Below are 18,385 nucleotides of genomic sequence, written 5' to 3' on the forward strand. Positions count from 1 at the left end.
TTTATTGCATTGAGTCAACATCCGTCAAACTTTTCCATCATTTGTGTTATGATTATTAGAATTTTCAATCTAATAGTGCTCTCGCAGAAGAACGCTTAATTGCGGAGTTAGAGCAATTGTAATAGTATAATTTGGGCCAATAAAATGTATTGGAAAATGTGTTTTGTTGATGTGGTAGGGGACATAACAAAATGTATCCATGCCCCTTAAAATGGAGTCATTGTGGTTGCTCTTACTACGAGATGTTGTCATTCAGGAAAACGTGTTGTTGATTATTAGGAACTGAAAATTTTAATATATGTTAACATTGATCCTCCTCATACCATGTTTTCTAGCTAAGAATATGTCCATTTCAGAATCTTCATTCTGCAATCAGAATTTGACTTCTTTTCCCATTTTTCTTCATATATAAGCTCAAATGAACATTTCTTAGATTCCAGAAAACGTTTCTTCAAGCTATCATATTTTTCTTTCGGTGTCAAGAGATGGAAAAAGAATCTTACCATCTCACCACTTGAGTTACTCTGAGTAAAACCATTAAATACACATCCATATTTTACTCTTTTCATTTTACAATAATTTACAAAATACAGACAACTAGGCAACGGTCTTCAAACAATACAAAACATATCTACAATCACAGAGCCACAGAACCGTTTGGAAAGCACCTCAATGAGACATGGGAAAAGAAATTATGCAATGGAAGCGATACAGCAGAACTCTTCTGCATAATTGGAACAAAACTAATGCATTTCCACAAATTCAGTGTCTCGTTTTTAAGTTATGGCTCTGAGTCTTGCTTGCTCGCTAAGCATAGCTCGTGTAATTCGTTAAGTATCCATTCCTCTCCAGTATGCCCACCCAACACCAAGACCCTAGTTCCTCCGACAACACAAGTGCTATGACCCCAGGCAAACTTAGGTGGTTGTCCCGGGACGTTGAGAATTCTCCATGAGGATTTTTCCTCCGAAGGATCCAAAAGGAAGAGCTGGGAAGGCGAGTGCAAACCAGCAATGGAACCACCAAAAATTATAATCCTCCCGCAGGGCATGCTGACAGCAACATGATCAAGTCTAGGGGGAGGAACCACTGCATTCTGGCTGCCAACACCAGTCAATGCACCACATGCCAGTTGTCTCCACTGTGGCTCTTCTTCCTCCAAATCAATGGTGTAGGCCTCACCAGAACGTAGACGCAGGTGGCCACTTTGAGCTAGCCCACCAAACATAAGAATTTTGGTCCGACCATAAACTGACAGTGAATGCCCCAATCTAGATGGAGGAGCCCATGATGTTGGAATCTCTTTCCACATCGGCTTGTCAGAATTGAGGTCCAGTAAGTACATGTCACTGAGAAGTACGCCAGCATCTGTGCATCCACCGGAAACAACTAACTTAGAACCTTCTATTATGCAAGAGCTGTGCCAAGATCTAGGGAGAGGAGAAGTTCCACCAGACACTTCTTTCCATGTCGGCTGTTTTGCATCCAAGTCAAGAACAAATACATCATTTAGCAATCCCTGCCTTCCACATCCTCCAAATACCACCAACCAGGAATCATTCAAGCATGAGAGAGTATGACCCCAGCGTCCAGGTGGTGATGTTTTCACACTCACGCGCTGCCACTCTGGATTTGCAGTATCAAGATTGAGAACATATGTGTCATCCATCGGCTGCATGTTAATTCCTTCCCCTCCAAACAACACAAGCCTATTCCCTGCTGCACATGCACTAAAGTTACAACGAGAAGGCTCCACTGCTCCTCCAACAGTCAGTTTCTTCCAACAAACAGCCTCCAGAGTAGTTAGCTCCCTGGCCAGACGGCCCCAACCTAGTTTCTTGGTCATCAATTCCAACGTCCCAGTGACTTCTCTACCCCATGCGTTTTGACATACCATTTTCCGTAAATTCTCATTTTTTGTTAATTGGCGGATCCTTGTGCAGACAGACCCAATAGATGCAACATCCCTTGGAGTTAGGCGGGATAAAATATTGTGTGCCAACACTTCATCAGAGAGTTGAAGTATCCCACATATTTCTTGATGCAGAGGTCGCGGAGGCTGTCCACTCACAGGAGCAAAATTATTTGACTGATCAGACATCTGATTGTAAGTTTCTTTGAACACAGGATACGACAATTGGTTCAGATCTATTTTTGCTTCAGCAAACACTTGAATGCCTATTATGTGTGTCACAACTCCATCATCATCACGTATTGGAGCGAGCCTTAACCTGTTTACCAAGGGAATACCATCCTTCCTAAAATTAAGAAGCTCGCCTTGGAACTCAATACCTTCCTCAACACATCTCCTGATCTCAGAGACAACAACAGGATCCACCAATGGGTGTCGTCTCTGAGCACGAGGATCCCTATTTTGTAGAAAGCGGCTGAAAGAAAAGAATTTTCGAAAGGTCAACATAGATTCCTCAAACCAGGAATAGGACAGATACAGTTGCGAAATCTCAAGAGTAAGAAAATTAGGAGAGTAAAAAACTAAAAACGGAAGTTTCAACGTTGATATATAACACCAAAATGATTCCTAAATCCAGTAGAAAATAAAATGTGTCCAAATTTTTTTTTCAAACAACCAGATGACACAGAGTTCTGCACAGAATAGAGTGTAATTCCGGGAACTATACTATCATCACTAAAATGAGTACATCTATGCTCTATGGAAAAGTCTACCATTACTGTTCAAAGAAAACAAAGCTCGATAAACAATAGCACCATCTTAGTGATGGAGTTTGATCGATTAGCTCAGAGGTACTCGCACATTCATTTTCCACATAAGACATATCCATCAGTGAAACATTCGTCATGTACACACCTGTTCCTTTGCCCTTTTGGCATTGAACTCTGTGAGATAATGAAATAACTTACTGAAAACAAAACTTATCAACGTGCTGAAAATGTAGCAAGTCTTCATCTCTTGTCAAAAGAAGCTCTGCCACATGACGTAGATGCTCTTAAACTACATGAAACATAGCACGCCAATGCTCTCGGATTGCCAACTAGAGGTTACATATTTAACATGCAAGATCATTAAAATTGCAGCCACCCATAGCTTAAGAATACAACTTCTAGCCTCCAAACCAATATCATCCGCAAATAATTCTAAAACCAAGAGGCATAAATTAGCTTTATCCATCATCATATCCCTGAAATCATAAGTTTCATAAATTCCATCATAAAATAATAAACTTAACAAATTTTGTACAAAAATCCCAATGAAAGTCTAATGAACCGTACAAAAATCCCATATTTTCCATTAGTTTTCACATCAACCAAACAGAGCACGTAACAATTGATAAATCAAAAACCAATTACTCAACGTCCTTTCCCCATACAAAATCAATTTTCCAAATCTTTTACTCCGCTTTCACAGAAATCACACAAAAAAGAACCATAACAGTGAGAGAAAGAAAGCAATGAATTATACCAGTTTCGTCCAAGGACCTCATCGGCACGGTATCCAGTGAATATTTCGAAGACGGTGTTGACGTAAATGACGGGAAAATCGGGCTCGAGAGCATCAGAGACGACGAAAGACGTCGGCGTCATCGGATAATAGAAAAACCCCGGCGTCAATGGAAATTCACTCACAAGCTCCTCCACTTCGTCTTCCTCCTCCTCCTCTTCGTCATCGTATTCGTTTTTGGTGCATTTAAGCCTCTTCCCGGAGCTTCGATAAACGTCTTCTTCCTTCTTATTTGCCATAACTGTGGGTTTTCCTGTCCTCCGTTTTGTGTGTTGTGTTGTGCGCGAAGAATGGGTGGGTGGACACTTGGACTGTGGTATCTCTAGATATTTGTGCTACCAGATATTTATGTTCAAAAGCTCTTTTGCCAAAATGCCTTCGTTTATGTGCCTTAATTTCGAGAATGCCCCTAATTATATTAAATAACAATATATATAGTCATTATTAATCAAATATTTCAAGCTAAATTCTTGAGACTTGAAATGTACATCAAGAGACACAAATAACCAATGGTGTTAAAACCGACCGGGCAAAGTACCGGGTCACTAGTTCATTGGATCAACCAGTGGGTCAACGGTTTAATCACAGATTCAATTAATAAATAAAAAAATATTATAATTAAACTTAATACTAAAAAATAAAAATAATTACTAAAATAATGAAATATGATCATTCAAAAAAAATATGTATGTAATATTAACATTTAACAATCTAATAATAATATATTATATTGACATATTGATTATATTGATATATTTTGATAAGTGATAAGTGATAATTAATATACATATATTGATATTATCATATTATATGTAAAAAAAAATGAAATACATATAATGAAATTACAAAAGAATTCAATGTTTTGTAGTCATTTTACTCTAAAAAATAACCTCTTCGATTCATGTAAAACCGACCAGGTCACCGGGTTTTCTGTCCATCCGCCCCATTTTATCGATTTTCACCGGGTCACATACTTAAACGATAATATGGACAAAACCGTATCGGCTTGGTGACCGGATCATCGACTTTCTAGTCCGACCAACCAGGTCGGTCCGGTTCTCACAACACTACAAATAACAATAATGAAAAAGAATAAAATTGAAGACCACAAGTAAAAGCAAAGGCACATAAGCTAATACGAATCCCACCTAAATTAGCTAGTGCATCTTGAATTTATAACATATCAATGGTGTGATGAGTCATTTTATGAGTGACAAGTGTCAGGTCATTAGGAAGAAAAAAAAAGGTGCGTTGACTAGGCCCAAATCAGAGTGTCCATAATATCCGGGGATGATCGACCGCAAAATTAGGGATTGATTTTGCAATCTCGAGAGATCGCCTGGATTAAGGGTGATTGGCATCTAATTCATTTGCAATAAAAGAAATAAATAAGGGGACTTGAGGTAATTTTTAAGCATTATTCTGTGATTATTTTTTGGTGATTAATTTTGAAACTAACTTAAGTGTTGAAGCGTTTGCGGTCAAACGATGATCGTCAAGCTCACTGACCTTGGTCGCTTTCAGGATTAGCATAGTGGATATCCAAGGGAGCTATAGTCGATCAATAGAACAGAAGTCCATTACGGAGTGTTCGGCCTGTGTAGATTTTGTCCACCGTAAATAGTTGTTGAGTAATACTATTGTACTATGTATGAGCTTAAGGGTTAAATTCAAGTGGCTAATAAACAAATTAAAAAAAAAAAAATAGGATGCACTTTAAAAGAGACATAGATGAATTTAACTCCAACAATTCAACAATCACATTAAAATGTATTTATGCCCAATTTATTATCATTAAAATCTAACACGGCATAAAGATCAATACTTGAGTTTTCTGACACGTCTCTTTTTGTAAATTTTTTAGAGGAAAAAAATATTAATTAAAACTCTGACGAAAGGCGGAACGACTCCGCTTCTCTTCTTCATAACAGGCAGGGATACCGATGCCTCCACTTCCCTTCCTCACGACAGTCCATCTTTCAGCCTAGGTTCATCCTTCTCGAACCTTCTCTTTATACTTAAATCGTTCCAATTTTCAATGTTAGATACATCGATTCTGAAATTTCCTTTGCATCGATTCAGGTGTTTATATATAGGTTTTGATATCTTCGAATTGTATTCATCCAGTCTATATATATTTTGCCATAACCATCAACAAATCTTGCGCACTATCATTAATTCTTCTGATCCATTTTGGTCTCCCTCTGTTTGAAAATTTATGTAAAGGGTATTGATTCTATGCTTTTTGAACATTTGTTACATTAATCTTTATGCTTTTGTTTAGTAGGTGGTTTTCCTTGTCTTTTGTACTGGTGGATTAAGCTTTTCTACAATGAGTCTGAGAAAGCCAAGCAGGAAAAAGATGAATCAACTGTTATATATGTTGTGCGCGCCTGATCAATGGGGTGATGTTCAACATGCTCCTATTCCTAGTGCCCCTGGTGTTCGCTGGTCAGTTAGTGTAGGTACCTTTTTTGGTAGTGGACTAGACTGGATCTTTGAGTTTTTGCTCTGAATTTGAATTACTTCATTTTGTATGTGTTTAAGTATTTCTTCTTCAACTTTTTTAAAAAAAAAGAAAAAGAGTGAGTGTTACCATAGGTTGTGGGCCAGGCACGTGATTTATGGGACACAAATAGTTTGGGAACAACCATTTATCAACCATGCACCAATTAAATTGGCATATTCCAAGGTGGAGATCAAGGATGTGGTGACCCAGTGAGGTCTCTTAAAATAGGGGAAGAAGCATGTAAGATGTCGGATGAATTTTGCTAATTTTTAAAGGTTTTTAAACCTCTTTTAAGAGCTGATTAATATCTTACTTATGGTCTAACAATAAAGGTATGTCCCTCTAATGTGTGTTTGAATGGTGTTGTATGATGCAGTGAAGCCATGGATCATGACCATAAGAGACGATCAGTTGAGTGACATGATATTATAGTAACAAGATCGAACTTCATATAATTTACTTAATTTATTTATCATTGTTTCTTCGTGCTTTTGTACATTCTCTTATAGATATATATACTTGATTAGTTGTTCTTATATACACACCAACAATCCCACAAATTATGATGAAATCACTCCATATTTTGTAAGGGATTGGAATGGTAAATTATGTCCTGATTACGCAGGCAATTCGATGGGTTGGGTCCACAAGAAAACTTTTTTTGTAAACTCTTTTAACTGGTATCACTATTAAAATTTTTAGAACAAATTCATAATTTTTTTATATTGCCAGTATTTTTCCCAAGTCGCAAGCCAGCCTCTTGAGTGTAAGAATAGTTTTAATATGTTGAGGTTGTTGGGAACCTCCCATAATTCTATGTTCACATTCTTCCTTTTGTGGCTTTGTCTGATATGCTGTGTTCTACATCTGAAATCTATACCAGATAAGTAACGACACAAAATCTCCTTTGCATTGGAGGTAGCTGCCTGTGAATCAACGTGCAACTCTATTGTGATTCATGAATACTTCTCGCTTTGACAATTCTCTTGGGCAAATAAATTCCCTATGTGGCTTCACATAATAGTCTCAATTTTGTCTGCAAAGTTTATTTAATTTAAGAATGTTTACTGTAATATAGAGGCCAATAGAAATTGATTAACTATACAATTTACAAATTAAAAATAAATATATATTTTCTATGTATTATATATATATATATACACGTGCTTATTTTAGTTCATTGAAAACATGTAGCCATAAAAAATGCGCTATTAAAATGTATCTTCATTTATGTGTTGCACACACAAAAAAAAAGTATATATTATAAGTTAACAACTAATATGACAGTCACAATAATCACTAAATATTTATCAGTTCATAATTTTGTAATATTACATGGCATAGTGAAAAATGAAAAAAGGAATCAAATCCCATAAAATGAAAAGGTTTTAATCCGGAAAGGTCATGTGTATGCCTTTTTATTTCACCATTTGTAACACTTTTAATAATCCACCGACCACCGTCCATGATTAAAAATTCAAATAGTAGGGACAACCTTCTAATTCCAAAATACTCCTTAACTAAGCTTGGTGGCAGTTTGGTAGTTTGGTATAAAATATAAGGGTGTAAAGGACAACTTGAAATACACGCTGGTTGTTGAAGAAAATATCTGAAGGCTTTTATATAGGATGAACATAGAGAGATGCCACGTCATGGATCTGGCAGAGGGAGATATTTTAGCATTCTATTTCTATCTATGTGTGACTCGAAAGGACAATCCTCTCTCCTAAAATTCCATGCTTTCTTGACCAATCAATGAAACAATGTGACCAAATGCTTCACGTGAATAAAATATAAAAAAAAAGGTGATATAAATCTTTACTATATATTCGATCTTTGACAATAATATCAAATCAAATTTGATAGTAATTAATTTTTACAAATAAAAAATAATTTATTACGACTTATTTGTCCTACATCGTTTGGATAACACAAGTTATGTGAGTTTATAAGACGAAGCCCATCTCCTCTCACATGCATGAGATCTTTTCTTTAGGCTCAAGTACTATTAAGTGAGACAGCTCAGAGAGAAATAAAGTCGTACGGGCTCGATATATTCACAGAAAGTGATAAACCCAAAATGTTATCAAAGCGATGTTTCAGTCCTGTTGGACAGACCTCCGCCTGTCCACTTGTTGAGTTTGACATAACTCAGTCACAAGTGCAGGGGAGTGTGATGAGGATCAATATCGTAGGTTGAAGAATGCATATAATCGAGCTCGACGTCAGAAGATCAAGTTGAGTCAAGCTACTGGAGGCTCGGGTGATGTGGGCTTGGATTGCCTTGATGGACAGGGAAGCTGAGATATTCTAGAATTGCATAACTAGTAGGAAATATTTACTTACTATAATTAGTCCTAAATAATAATCGTGATTGTTTAAGTATGACTCTGTCACGTTTCTTTCCTTTTTATTAGGAGTCCGAATAAGAGTATGTTTAGGACTAGCAAGCCAAATAAGCTTGGTTGCTGCGTCTGTTTTACTTACTTTGAAATTAATAACAAGAACCCTGAGATTCGTCTCAAAACTTTCTCCGTCTTTTCGCAAGTTAAGGCAAAGAAACTATCAAGGTTTTCTAGGTTTCATCATTGGTGCTTTCATTGAGAGAACTCGTCATGGGTTCTAACAAGGATTGTATCGAAGCCTTGAAAGCTAATCTCAAAGCAATCAACATGGAGGTTCAGTCTAGCAATCAGTAAACTCAACATCAGCTAGCTAGATTGGAGGAACTGATCGTGAAAAGCAGAAGAAAGCGTCATGGGCAACGTGGATTCAGCCAACAGGGGAAGCCGCTACAGTGATGGTAGCTCTACCTGTTCTGCATCAGACTCTTCTTCGCAAGATTCAACTTCGGACGAGGAGAACAACAATCAAATTCAATGAAGAACTACGGATATGCGGAAACCTAGAATGATATTCCCATCCTTTAAGGGAGATGACCCAGTGTCCTGGTTAAGTAGAGCAAATCAATTCTTCAAATTTCATGAAATCGCTAAGAGAGATTGTGTTTATCATGCTACATTTTTTTTGGAGAGGGAAGCCAATCAATGGTGGCAGTGGATGGAACGGGTCTACCGAAAAAAGAAGCGTGAGATCAAGTGGAAAATTTTAGAGCAAGAAATAATTTCAAGATTCGGACCAACGAGCTACGTTGATCATGACGAAGAATTTTTTCGCGTTAAGCAAACTGGAGAATTATGAGAATATTTGAAGAAGTTTGAAAGGAGATCCAATTTAGTCTACGAATGGCCAGAGAAGGCTCTAATAGGTAAGTTTATTGCTTGGTTAAAGATAGAATTAACCAAAGAGGTAAAAGCACGAAGACCTCGTACTGTTCGAAAAGCCTTTGACTTGGCCCACGCGGAGGATGAACATCAGGCATACTTGAGGAAAAACAGGAAGGGGGAAATAAAATGACCGAGCACAACAAATCTAGAAGGCACGATAATGAAGTCAGGTGGAGTATCACACAAGCCTTTACCTATGGGTGTGAAGAAGTTATCTTGGGAGGATATGCAAAAACAGAGAGAAAATGACTATGCTTCAACTATAACGAGAGATTTGTGCTCGAACATAAGTGCAAGGTATCACAAATTTTTCTCATTGAGCCCTATTCTACGGAGGAAGTCTCGAGCTCGGTCGAAAATGAGCCTGAGGATGAAGATGACCAATTGCCCCAAGATCCCATGATATCTTGGCATGCTCTCACAGGCATAAAAGGTCATAGGACCATGAGATTGCATGGCCAAATTTTGAATCGACCTGTAGTAATTCTTATAGACAATGGATCATCCCATTATTTTGTGAACGACAATGTTGTCAAAAAACTGAATTTACCACTCAAAGCCATAGAGCCATTTAATGTAAAGGTTGCTGCAATACCCCATACCTTAGAGTCCTTGTATGGATGACACGTGTCGAGTATATATTCATTTGAGTTGGGTAGACATGTTTGAAGTAAAATTTAAGGGTAAAAATCATTAGAAATTAATATCGAGTGAATCGGGGTTGTACGGGTGGTTTTTAAGCTGAGTATATCGGTAACAATATACCCGTCCGGACAGTCGTGAAATTCAGTACAGATGTCCAGCTCCGATTGATCAGAGCTGATCAGACCTCAGCTTGGGAAGAATTGGTAGAAGCCAATTCCGATCGATTGGGAGCAGGCTCGATCGATCGGACAATCCCAGTACGCATAAGACCGAGTTCTTAAAATACTCATTTCGTGATTTTTCTTAAACCTACCAACGAGAATCGACCGAAAACTCCATTTTCTCTCAAATTTCCTCCCTCCCATCAATCCAAGATCATCAAACAAGGTAAGATTGTCCTCTTTCAAGTTGTTTCAAGTTGGATTCATGACTTCTCTCTCTAGATTACATATTCTTAAATTCCTCTCTTTGTCCTAATCTTTCAAGGTTCGAACCAAACTCAAATCCATGAGTTCCTACATCGTTTGAGGCCTAAAGGAAGCTTGAATCCCTTCCTTTTACTTGTTTCTACTACCTTGATAAGTCTCTTTAAACCTAAAAGCTAGTATTTAGAAATTGGGTGATTTGGGATTCTAAGGTTTTATGGGTTTTGTAGATTTGGGGGATAATCTTTAAATTAGATGAAATTAGTGATTGATAGGTTGATTTAGACTTGTTTATAAATGTATTTCTAGATTCTATTGTTGATTGAAGTAGCAAACTTGAGTAGGTGAAGTTCAAGAACTTGGAAAGTTTTGGGTAAGAGAAGGTAATGGCTTCTTGATTTATTGGGTTAATTTGTGTTAGATATGTGAAATTAAAGTTGTTTGTATATTGATTGGAGGACGGCCTTACAGAATAATAGGTTTATTGAGGCCGGAGAATTCAAGGTTGAGTATTGGTTTACATAGCTAATATTTGGAGTGCGAGGTAGGGAACTTTCACCCCTTTTGCTATTTCTTTTGAATGTGTCCTCCTATTAAGAATTTTTATCTTTTCTCATTGTTCATTATAATTTCGTTCTAGCCTTAATTACACCTAAGGCAGAGCAACCCCCACTTTGTGATTTCTTAGCTGTATGACTTGAGTTATATTACATACCCTACTTGTTCAATCTTCTATTGAGTATGAATTATTCTTGAACATGCATCATATAGTAGTATATGTATGTAGATTATATGTATGACTTATTGCATAGCCATGTTGGACATGCATTGTAGTTGCATGGTAGATGTCAGGTATGGACCCGTACATCTCCTAGGTTTGTTTGATGTTAAATGTGCTTGAATGCCATGTGGATTGCCATTGGGCTGTTGTTGGGTCTAAATTAACCTTACTAGCAAGTGTACTAGTCGGCGACTACAGTACAATGATAAGCGAGGGTCGAATCCACAGGGACGGAGTTATGTCTATTCCAAAAGTATACTTGTATGTATGTATGGACAGTGCAAACTAAGTAAAGATCAACTCAAGTTTGTTTGGTTCAGTAATTAACTAAGGACAAGCAAACAGTAAAGTATTTTTTGGTGTTTTCTTGGAATAAGGTGCAAATCGAGATAATGCAATTTATAACTAAACAAGCTAAAAGAAATGGAATACGATTCAAGATGAGAAAGAAGCACCAAGGCTTCGGAATCAACCAAGGGTCATTGATTTGCAACAAAACCAATTCACACACATCAATAGCAATCCGGGAATAACGAACCCGTACCTAGGTCAGTACTAGCGCGCCTAGGTCAAATCTCCCTAAAATCAATTACTAGCCATCTCATTGGTCTAGGTTGGATGTTACTACACATTTTAGCCATCCTATTGGTCTAAACATGCATAGGAATTAATGAAGTTCCATGGAGATAAGGGTTCATACAAATCGTCACCTAATTAAAGGGAGACGCATTCATAATCATGAGTTTCATGAAGCATAACCTACTTGACATTTTACCATCTAAGTAGATTCAACAAACAATTTCATTCAAACCCTAAGTGGTGATCAAACACAAGGAGTATGAAGAATTTTCAATCCAACACAGAAACACAAGATTTATACCCATTAATCGACTACTATATATGTGAATCAAAGTAAAATACAAATCATTCAACCCAAGGCTTCATCCTAGCCTTGGTACAAGTAGTTTAGTTACACATAGGGAGAGAAAAACAAAAGAAGATAGATGAGAAAAGCATGAATAAACCCAATGAGTTGAGAAGATCCAAGTTGAGCTGAAGAATCTCTCCTCCTAGCTCCAAGAATCACCTTTCCCCCCTCTGTTTTCGCTCTCCAGAAAATCAGTTTGAAGTGTCAAAAGTTCCCTGCGGCTAGGGCAAATCACGAATTAAAACTTGCCCAAAAGCTGTTTTGTGCCCCTAGGCGTGTTGAATTCATGCCTAGGCGTACCACGCCTAGGCGCAATCCTAGGCGTGGTACATACTTTCAATCATCTTCACGTCAAATGCTATCTGGACTGGGCGTGCAGAAATGATTCTGGGCGTGCACAAATGTTGCGCCTAGGCGCGCCACGCCTAGGCACACTTTACCAAAATTTTCAGCTCTGCCCTAGGAATCTTCAAATGACCATAACTTCTCCATATGATCTCAGATTTGCATGATTTTAGAGTCTACGGAAAGCTTGAGATGTCCAGTTTCCAATGCCTTTTATTTCACTCAATTCCAATAACGGGACAGAAAGTTATGACTATTTGAACACACGAAGGTCGGTGGACATTTTCTTCAATTCAGCCCCTTTTCCGTCGCTTTTCATCCAAACCGCAATCAACCTATCAAAATAGAAATCAACACATAAATACACTCATTATTTATCAAAAGGAAGCTTAAGAGGGGGAGATTTCTACCAAAAACAATAGGTATTATCATACCTATCAGCTGTTCAAGGTTTTGATGACTCTAGGAATGCCGATAGGCCGGATCTATGTGGAATGTCGTTGGGCTGTTCAGGGTTCCGATAAGTACAGGAACGCTGGTGGGTCGGATCAGGATTCTATATGGACTTGAAGCACCATGCGATGATGTCGTTGGACTGTTCAAGGTCCTGATGTGTACAGGGATGCCAATGGGTCAAGTTAGGATCCCACATGATGTTGTTATCTACTTGTGTTTTGGTGTACATGATGTCAGCTATCATATTGTTGCATTTGTGCCTTTCTTTAATATTTCAGCCTTAATGTTGATTATTCATTCTTATTATTCCCTACTGGGCCTTTCACTCACCCTTTTATTTCTTATTCCCTCCTCATATGTGAGTCTAGTTACGGTACCAGGGTTACGAATCAGGAGGAGTGTCCGTGACATGGATAGGCCCCTGAAGAGTCATAGGACTAGATGGTTCTAGTATTTGATTATGTTATTAGTATTTTGTCGTATTTGTTTTTCCTTGGTTGAGACTTGCTATTTGATACATCAATTTGATGGTTGGTTGGACGATTGGGAAGGTGCTTCTTGTGATCGGGACTCCCGAACCGGGTTTGTGGACTTCGTGCCTTGATTTTCATCATGCTTATAGGGTCGCCCCCCTTGCGTTGGATGCTTGACTATACATGTTATTGTGTGTGGAGGATTTATATGTGATGATATACATTGTTAGGTAGCCTGAGGCCCTGCTTAGATTTGAGAGGTTATTTGTGATATGAATTGTTAGATGGCCAGAGGCCCTGCCTAGGTTTGAGTATGTATTTTGTGATATTTGCTGCGCATTGACTCCAAGATGGCATTCTCCGAAATATGGAGAGGTGTTGTCGAATTTTTCGGTGATATGACAATTAACTAAATAATAGTAGTTATCTAAGATGGTACCAAAAGTAACGCATTCCGGGTCGGGACGTTACAGTTGCAAGTGGAGAACAACTAACCTGTCAAGCCATATGCCGTGGAGTACCCATTAAGATCCAAGGTATACAGTTGCATATTGATTTATTTGCATTGACTTTGGTTGGCCTAGACGTGGTCCTAGACGTGCAGTGGTTAGCCGGACTGGGCGAGTTATTTCGGACTACGACAAGATGTCAATGGAATTTGTATGGTGCTACAATTGGGTCAAATTATCTTTACCAGAATCGGTTGAGGTGGAGTCTGTGCATGTCAATAATTTGGAAAAGGTATGGAGAGGTGGGGCGTAGATGTATGCCGTTCAAGAACAATTCATTAGCCAAGATGAGCATGAAATGACCATGGATCATGAGCATGAGGATGTTCAGACTCTCATGACTGAATTTGCAGAGGTAATGAAGGAACCAAACACACTCCCTTTGAAACGAGATTTCGATCATAAAATTACCCTCAAAGATGAGTCAAAAGAATGAGATCAAAAAACAAGTTACCATCATGTTACAAAACGAGTTCATTAGGCCCAACAATAGCCTTTTTTCGTCATCGGTGTTGCTAGTAAAAAGGAAAGATGACACGTGGAGATTTTGTATGATTATCGGGCACTCAATGAGGCAATGGTAAAAGATCATTTTCGCATACCTACTATTGACGACATGCTAGATGAGTTGGGGGGAACTTAGTTTTTCTCAAAACTGGACCTTACGGCGGGGTACCATCAAATTCGAGTTCATGAACGAGATATTCACAAGACCGCTTTTCGTACCCATCATGGTCACTACGAATATCTGGTAATGCCTTTTGGTCTTTGTAATGCTCCATCGACTTTTCAATTCGTCATGAACTCGATTTTTAGTTTACATCTGAGGAAATTTATATTAGTATTTTTTGATGATATTTTGGTTTACTCCAAATCGTGGGATGATCATATCGTACATCTACGAATTGTGATTGGCATATTAGCTCATCACCGATTTTACATTAAAACTTCCAATTGTTCTTTTGCTCAAGAAGAGGTTGAGTATCTCATACATATAATATCTCGACAAGAGGTGTGTGTTGATCAAAGGAAGATTGTGGTTATGCAATCCTGGCCCAAGCCTTTGACAATCTCCGGTCTTCAGGGATTTCTTGGGTTGATAGGCTACTATCGTAAATTCGTGGAGAATTATGGCAGTATAGCTAAACCTATAACTCACATGCTTAAAAAAGGTGTTTTCGTTTGGACTAGCGAAAGGGAGAAAGCTTTTGAATGTTTGAAAGGAGTAACGTCATCGACCCCGGTCTTGGCTATTCCAAATTTTGACAGCATTTTCGAGGTTCATACTGATGTTAGTGACCTAGGAATTGGAGCAATTTTAACTCAGCATGGGCAACCAATAGCGTTCCTTAGCAAGGCTTTGGGGCCTAAGAAGAAAGGGTGGTTAGTCTATGCCAAAGAGATGCTCGCGATAGTGGAGGCGATAAGAAGTTAAAGACCATATTTATTGGGTAGAAATTTGTGATTGTCATTGATCAGCAGCCCTTGAGATACCTATTGGGACATCGAGTAATCACGCTGGAACAACATAAATTCGTGGCCAAATTACTAGGATTTGAATTTGAAATTTTCTACCGTCCGAGGAAGGAGAACTGTGTGGCCTATGCTCTATCACGAAGAGAAGATAGGTCTGTGTTAGGAGCCATCTCGGGTCCTAATTGGGGTATCTGGGAGGAATTGCGTGATAGGATCAAGGAATGTCATTTGTGCACTGAGATTCAACAACAGCTTATGGACAATCATGATGGGTACCTCGATTATGAATTCAAAGAGGGTCTAGTGTATTACAAAGGCTTGGTATTAGTACCTGCAGATGGTGATCTTAGAAACAAAATTATGAATCACTTCCATAACGCAAGAGTGGGCTGTCACTCTGGAGTTTACCGGACATGGGTTTGAATAGCTAATGTTTTCTATTGGTCGGGCCTAAAGAAGGATGTATGATAGGTATGATAATACCTATTGTTTTGGTATAAATATTCCCCTCTTAAGCTTTCTTTTGATAAATAATGAGTGTATTTATGTGTTGATTTGTATTTTGATAGGTTGATTGCGGTTTGGATGAAAAGTGATGAAAATAGGGCTGAACTGAAGAAAATGTCCACCGACCTTCGTGTGTTCAAATACTTATAACTTTTTGTCACGTTATCGGAATCAAGCGAAATAAAAGGCATTGGAAACTAGACATCTCAAGCTTTCCGTAGACGCTAAAATCGTGCAAATCGGACGTCGTATGGAGATTTTGGAATCATTCCACGCCTAGGCACAGTATTTGTGCACGCCCAGTATCACTCCTGCACGCCCAGTCCAGCGAGTTGGGGCGTGAATTTGAAGTTGTGCACGCCTAGGATTGCGCCTAGGCGTGCGCCTAGGCGTGGTGCGCCTAGGCGTGAATACAACGCGCCTAGGCGCACAAGACAGTTTTTTGGGATGTTTTAATTCGCGAACTTGCCGAGCCGCAGGACACTTTTAGACCTAGAATAGAATTTCTGGGGAGCGAAAGCAGAGGGGGAGGCGACTCTTGGAGCTAGGAGGAGAGATTCTTCAGCTCAACTTGGATCTACTCAACTAATTGGGTTTATTCATGATTTTCTCATCTCTCCTTTTGTGTTTTTCTCTCATTATGTGTAACTAAACCTCTTGTGCCAAGGCTAGGTTGAAGCCTTGGGTTTGATGACTTTGTTTATGACTTGATTTACATATATATGAGTTGATTTGGGTATAAATCTTGTGTTTCTATGTTTGATTGCAATTTCTTCATGCTTGTGGTGTTTGGCCAACACTTTAGGTTTTTGGATGAAATTGTTTGGAGAATTTGCTTAGACAATAATATGTCAAGTAGATTATGCTTCTTGAAACACTTGATTATGAATGTGTCTTCCTTTAATTAGGTGACAATTTGTATGAATCCTAATCTCCATAGAACTCCATGAATTCCTATGCATGTCTAGACCAATAAGATGGCTAGAATGTATTTAGGAATATCCGACCTAGACCAATAAGATGGCTAGTAATCGATTTTAGGGAGTTTTGGCTTAAGTGCGCTAAAACCGACTTAGGTACGGATTCGTTATGCCCGAATTAGCAAATATGTGTGTGAATTTGTGTCATTGCAAGTCATTTCCCAAGGGGGATTCCAAAGCCTTGGTGTTCATTTCATTCGCATTAGTTGCATCCTTATTCAAAGAAAATACCAAAAACACTTTACTATTTGCTTGTCTTAGTTTAATTACCAAACCAAACAATCTTGAGTTGAACTTTACTTTGTTTGCATTGTCTATACATACATACAAGTATAAATTTGGATTAGACATAACACCGTCCCTGTGGATTCGACCCTTGCTTATCATTGTGCTGTAGTCGCCGACTAGTACACTTGCTAGTAAGGTTAATTTAGACCCAACAAGTTTATGGCGCCGTTGCCGGGGACGGTTGCTTATATTTGATCCATTCTTGTTTATATACATAGATACTTACATACTTAGTTTAGCTCTTTCTTTCTTGATAATTAGTGATCTTTATACTTTTCTTTCTTGTTTGTAGTTCATGCAAGGAAGGCGTTCTCAAGATACAGAAATTCTTCGTGTTGATCTAGACTTGGAACGTGCACGAAGGAACAAGAGAGACAAGGATCTTCTTGAGGAGAAATCTTCCACTCGTTCTATTTCTCCTACATCCAGCTCTAGTTCGTCTAGTGACAAAATTTTGGAAGAACATTCTGAACAAGCGAGCATGGCTGAAAATCGTGAAGAAGTTGGCAATAATGCCAACAATGCAAATGCTCCTGTCACCATAATGGACTACTCTATGCCACAATTCTCTACTAGACAATCTTGCATCGTATTACCAACCATTCCGCCAAATCTCTCTTATGAGCTTAAATGCCATGTGATTAACATGCTCCCATCATTCTCAGGAGCGGAAAATCAAGATGCTAGTGATCACATTGATAATTTTCTAGAGATTTGGGGCACTCAAAAAATTCAGGGCATATCTGAAGAGTTCATACGGTTGAAGCTATTTCCTTTTTCTCTTAAGGAAAGTGCTAAGATCTGGTTCAAGACTTTGCCACCAAATTCTATCACTTCTTGGGATCAACTTTCTGCTAAGTTTATTCAGAAGTTCTATACTCAGTCAAGGACACAGAGGCTTAGAGATCAGATTTTCCATTTCAGGCAGAACAAGGGAGAACCACTCTTTCAGGCTTGGGAGCGATATAAAACTCTATTGATTGGTTGCCCACATCATCAATTCTTGCCATGGCAGATTATATCATACTTTTACCAACATCTGGCTGATGAATGCCGCCATAGGTTAGATGCAGCTGCTGGAGGAAATATTATGGCTAAGGAACCGACTGAGGCCAATGAAATTATTGAGACTGTGGTGGCAAATTCCTCACAATGGGATAATCGTGATCTTGATGCTCCTAGACACATGGTTTATGAGGCTAGTGCTTCAAATTCAGAGATGGCATCTGTGGCTAGGAAATTGGATGCGGTAGTGACTTTGCTGAGCAGAAATCTGGAGCCTTGTGGCATTTGTGGAG

At 38.5% G+C, this 18,385-nt stretch overlaps 1 protein-coding gene and 1 non-coding gene across 2 annotated transcripts; both read right to left on the reverse strand.

Moving 5' to 3' along the window:
• Positions 1-529: 529 nt before the first annotated feature.
• LOC120013601 (adagio protein 3-like) lies at positions 530-3,789 on the reverse strand. The gene is made up of 2 exons (XM_038865467.1): positions 3,440-3,789; positions 530-2,387 (listed from the first exon to the last, which is right to left on the reverse strand). The coding sequence occupies exons 1-2, from the start codon at positions 3,715-3,717 to the stop codon at positions 782-784; spliced, it is 1,884 nt and encodes a 627-aa protein (XP_038721395.1). The 5' UTR covers positions 3,718-3,789; the 3' UTR covers positions 530-781.
• A 14,193-nt stretch (positions 3,790-17,982) lies between these two features.
• On the reverse strand, positions 17,983-18,089 carry LOC120013983. Its single transcript, XR_005471519.1, has one exon. It is a non-coding gene; the product is annotated as a small nucleolar RNA R71 (small nucleolar RNA).
• Between the last annotated feature and the right edge of the window lie 296 nt (positions 18,090-18,385).

Source organism: Tripterygium wilfordii, chromosome 13 (genome assembly GCF_013401445.1).
Source record: "Tripterygium wilfordii isolate XIE 37 chromosome 13, ASM1340144v1, whole genome shotgun sequence".
Taxonomy (NCBI): Eukaryota; Viridiplantae; Streptophyta; class Magnoliopsida; order Celastrales; family Celastraceae; genus Tripterygium; species Tripterygium wilfordii.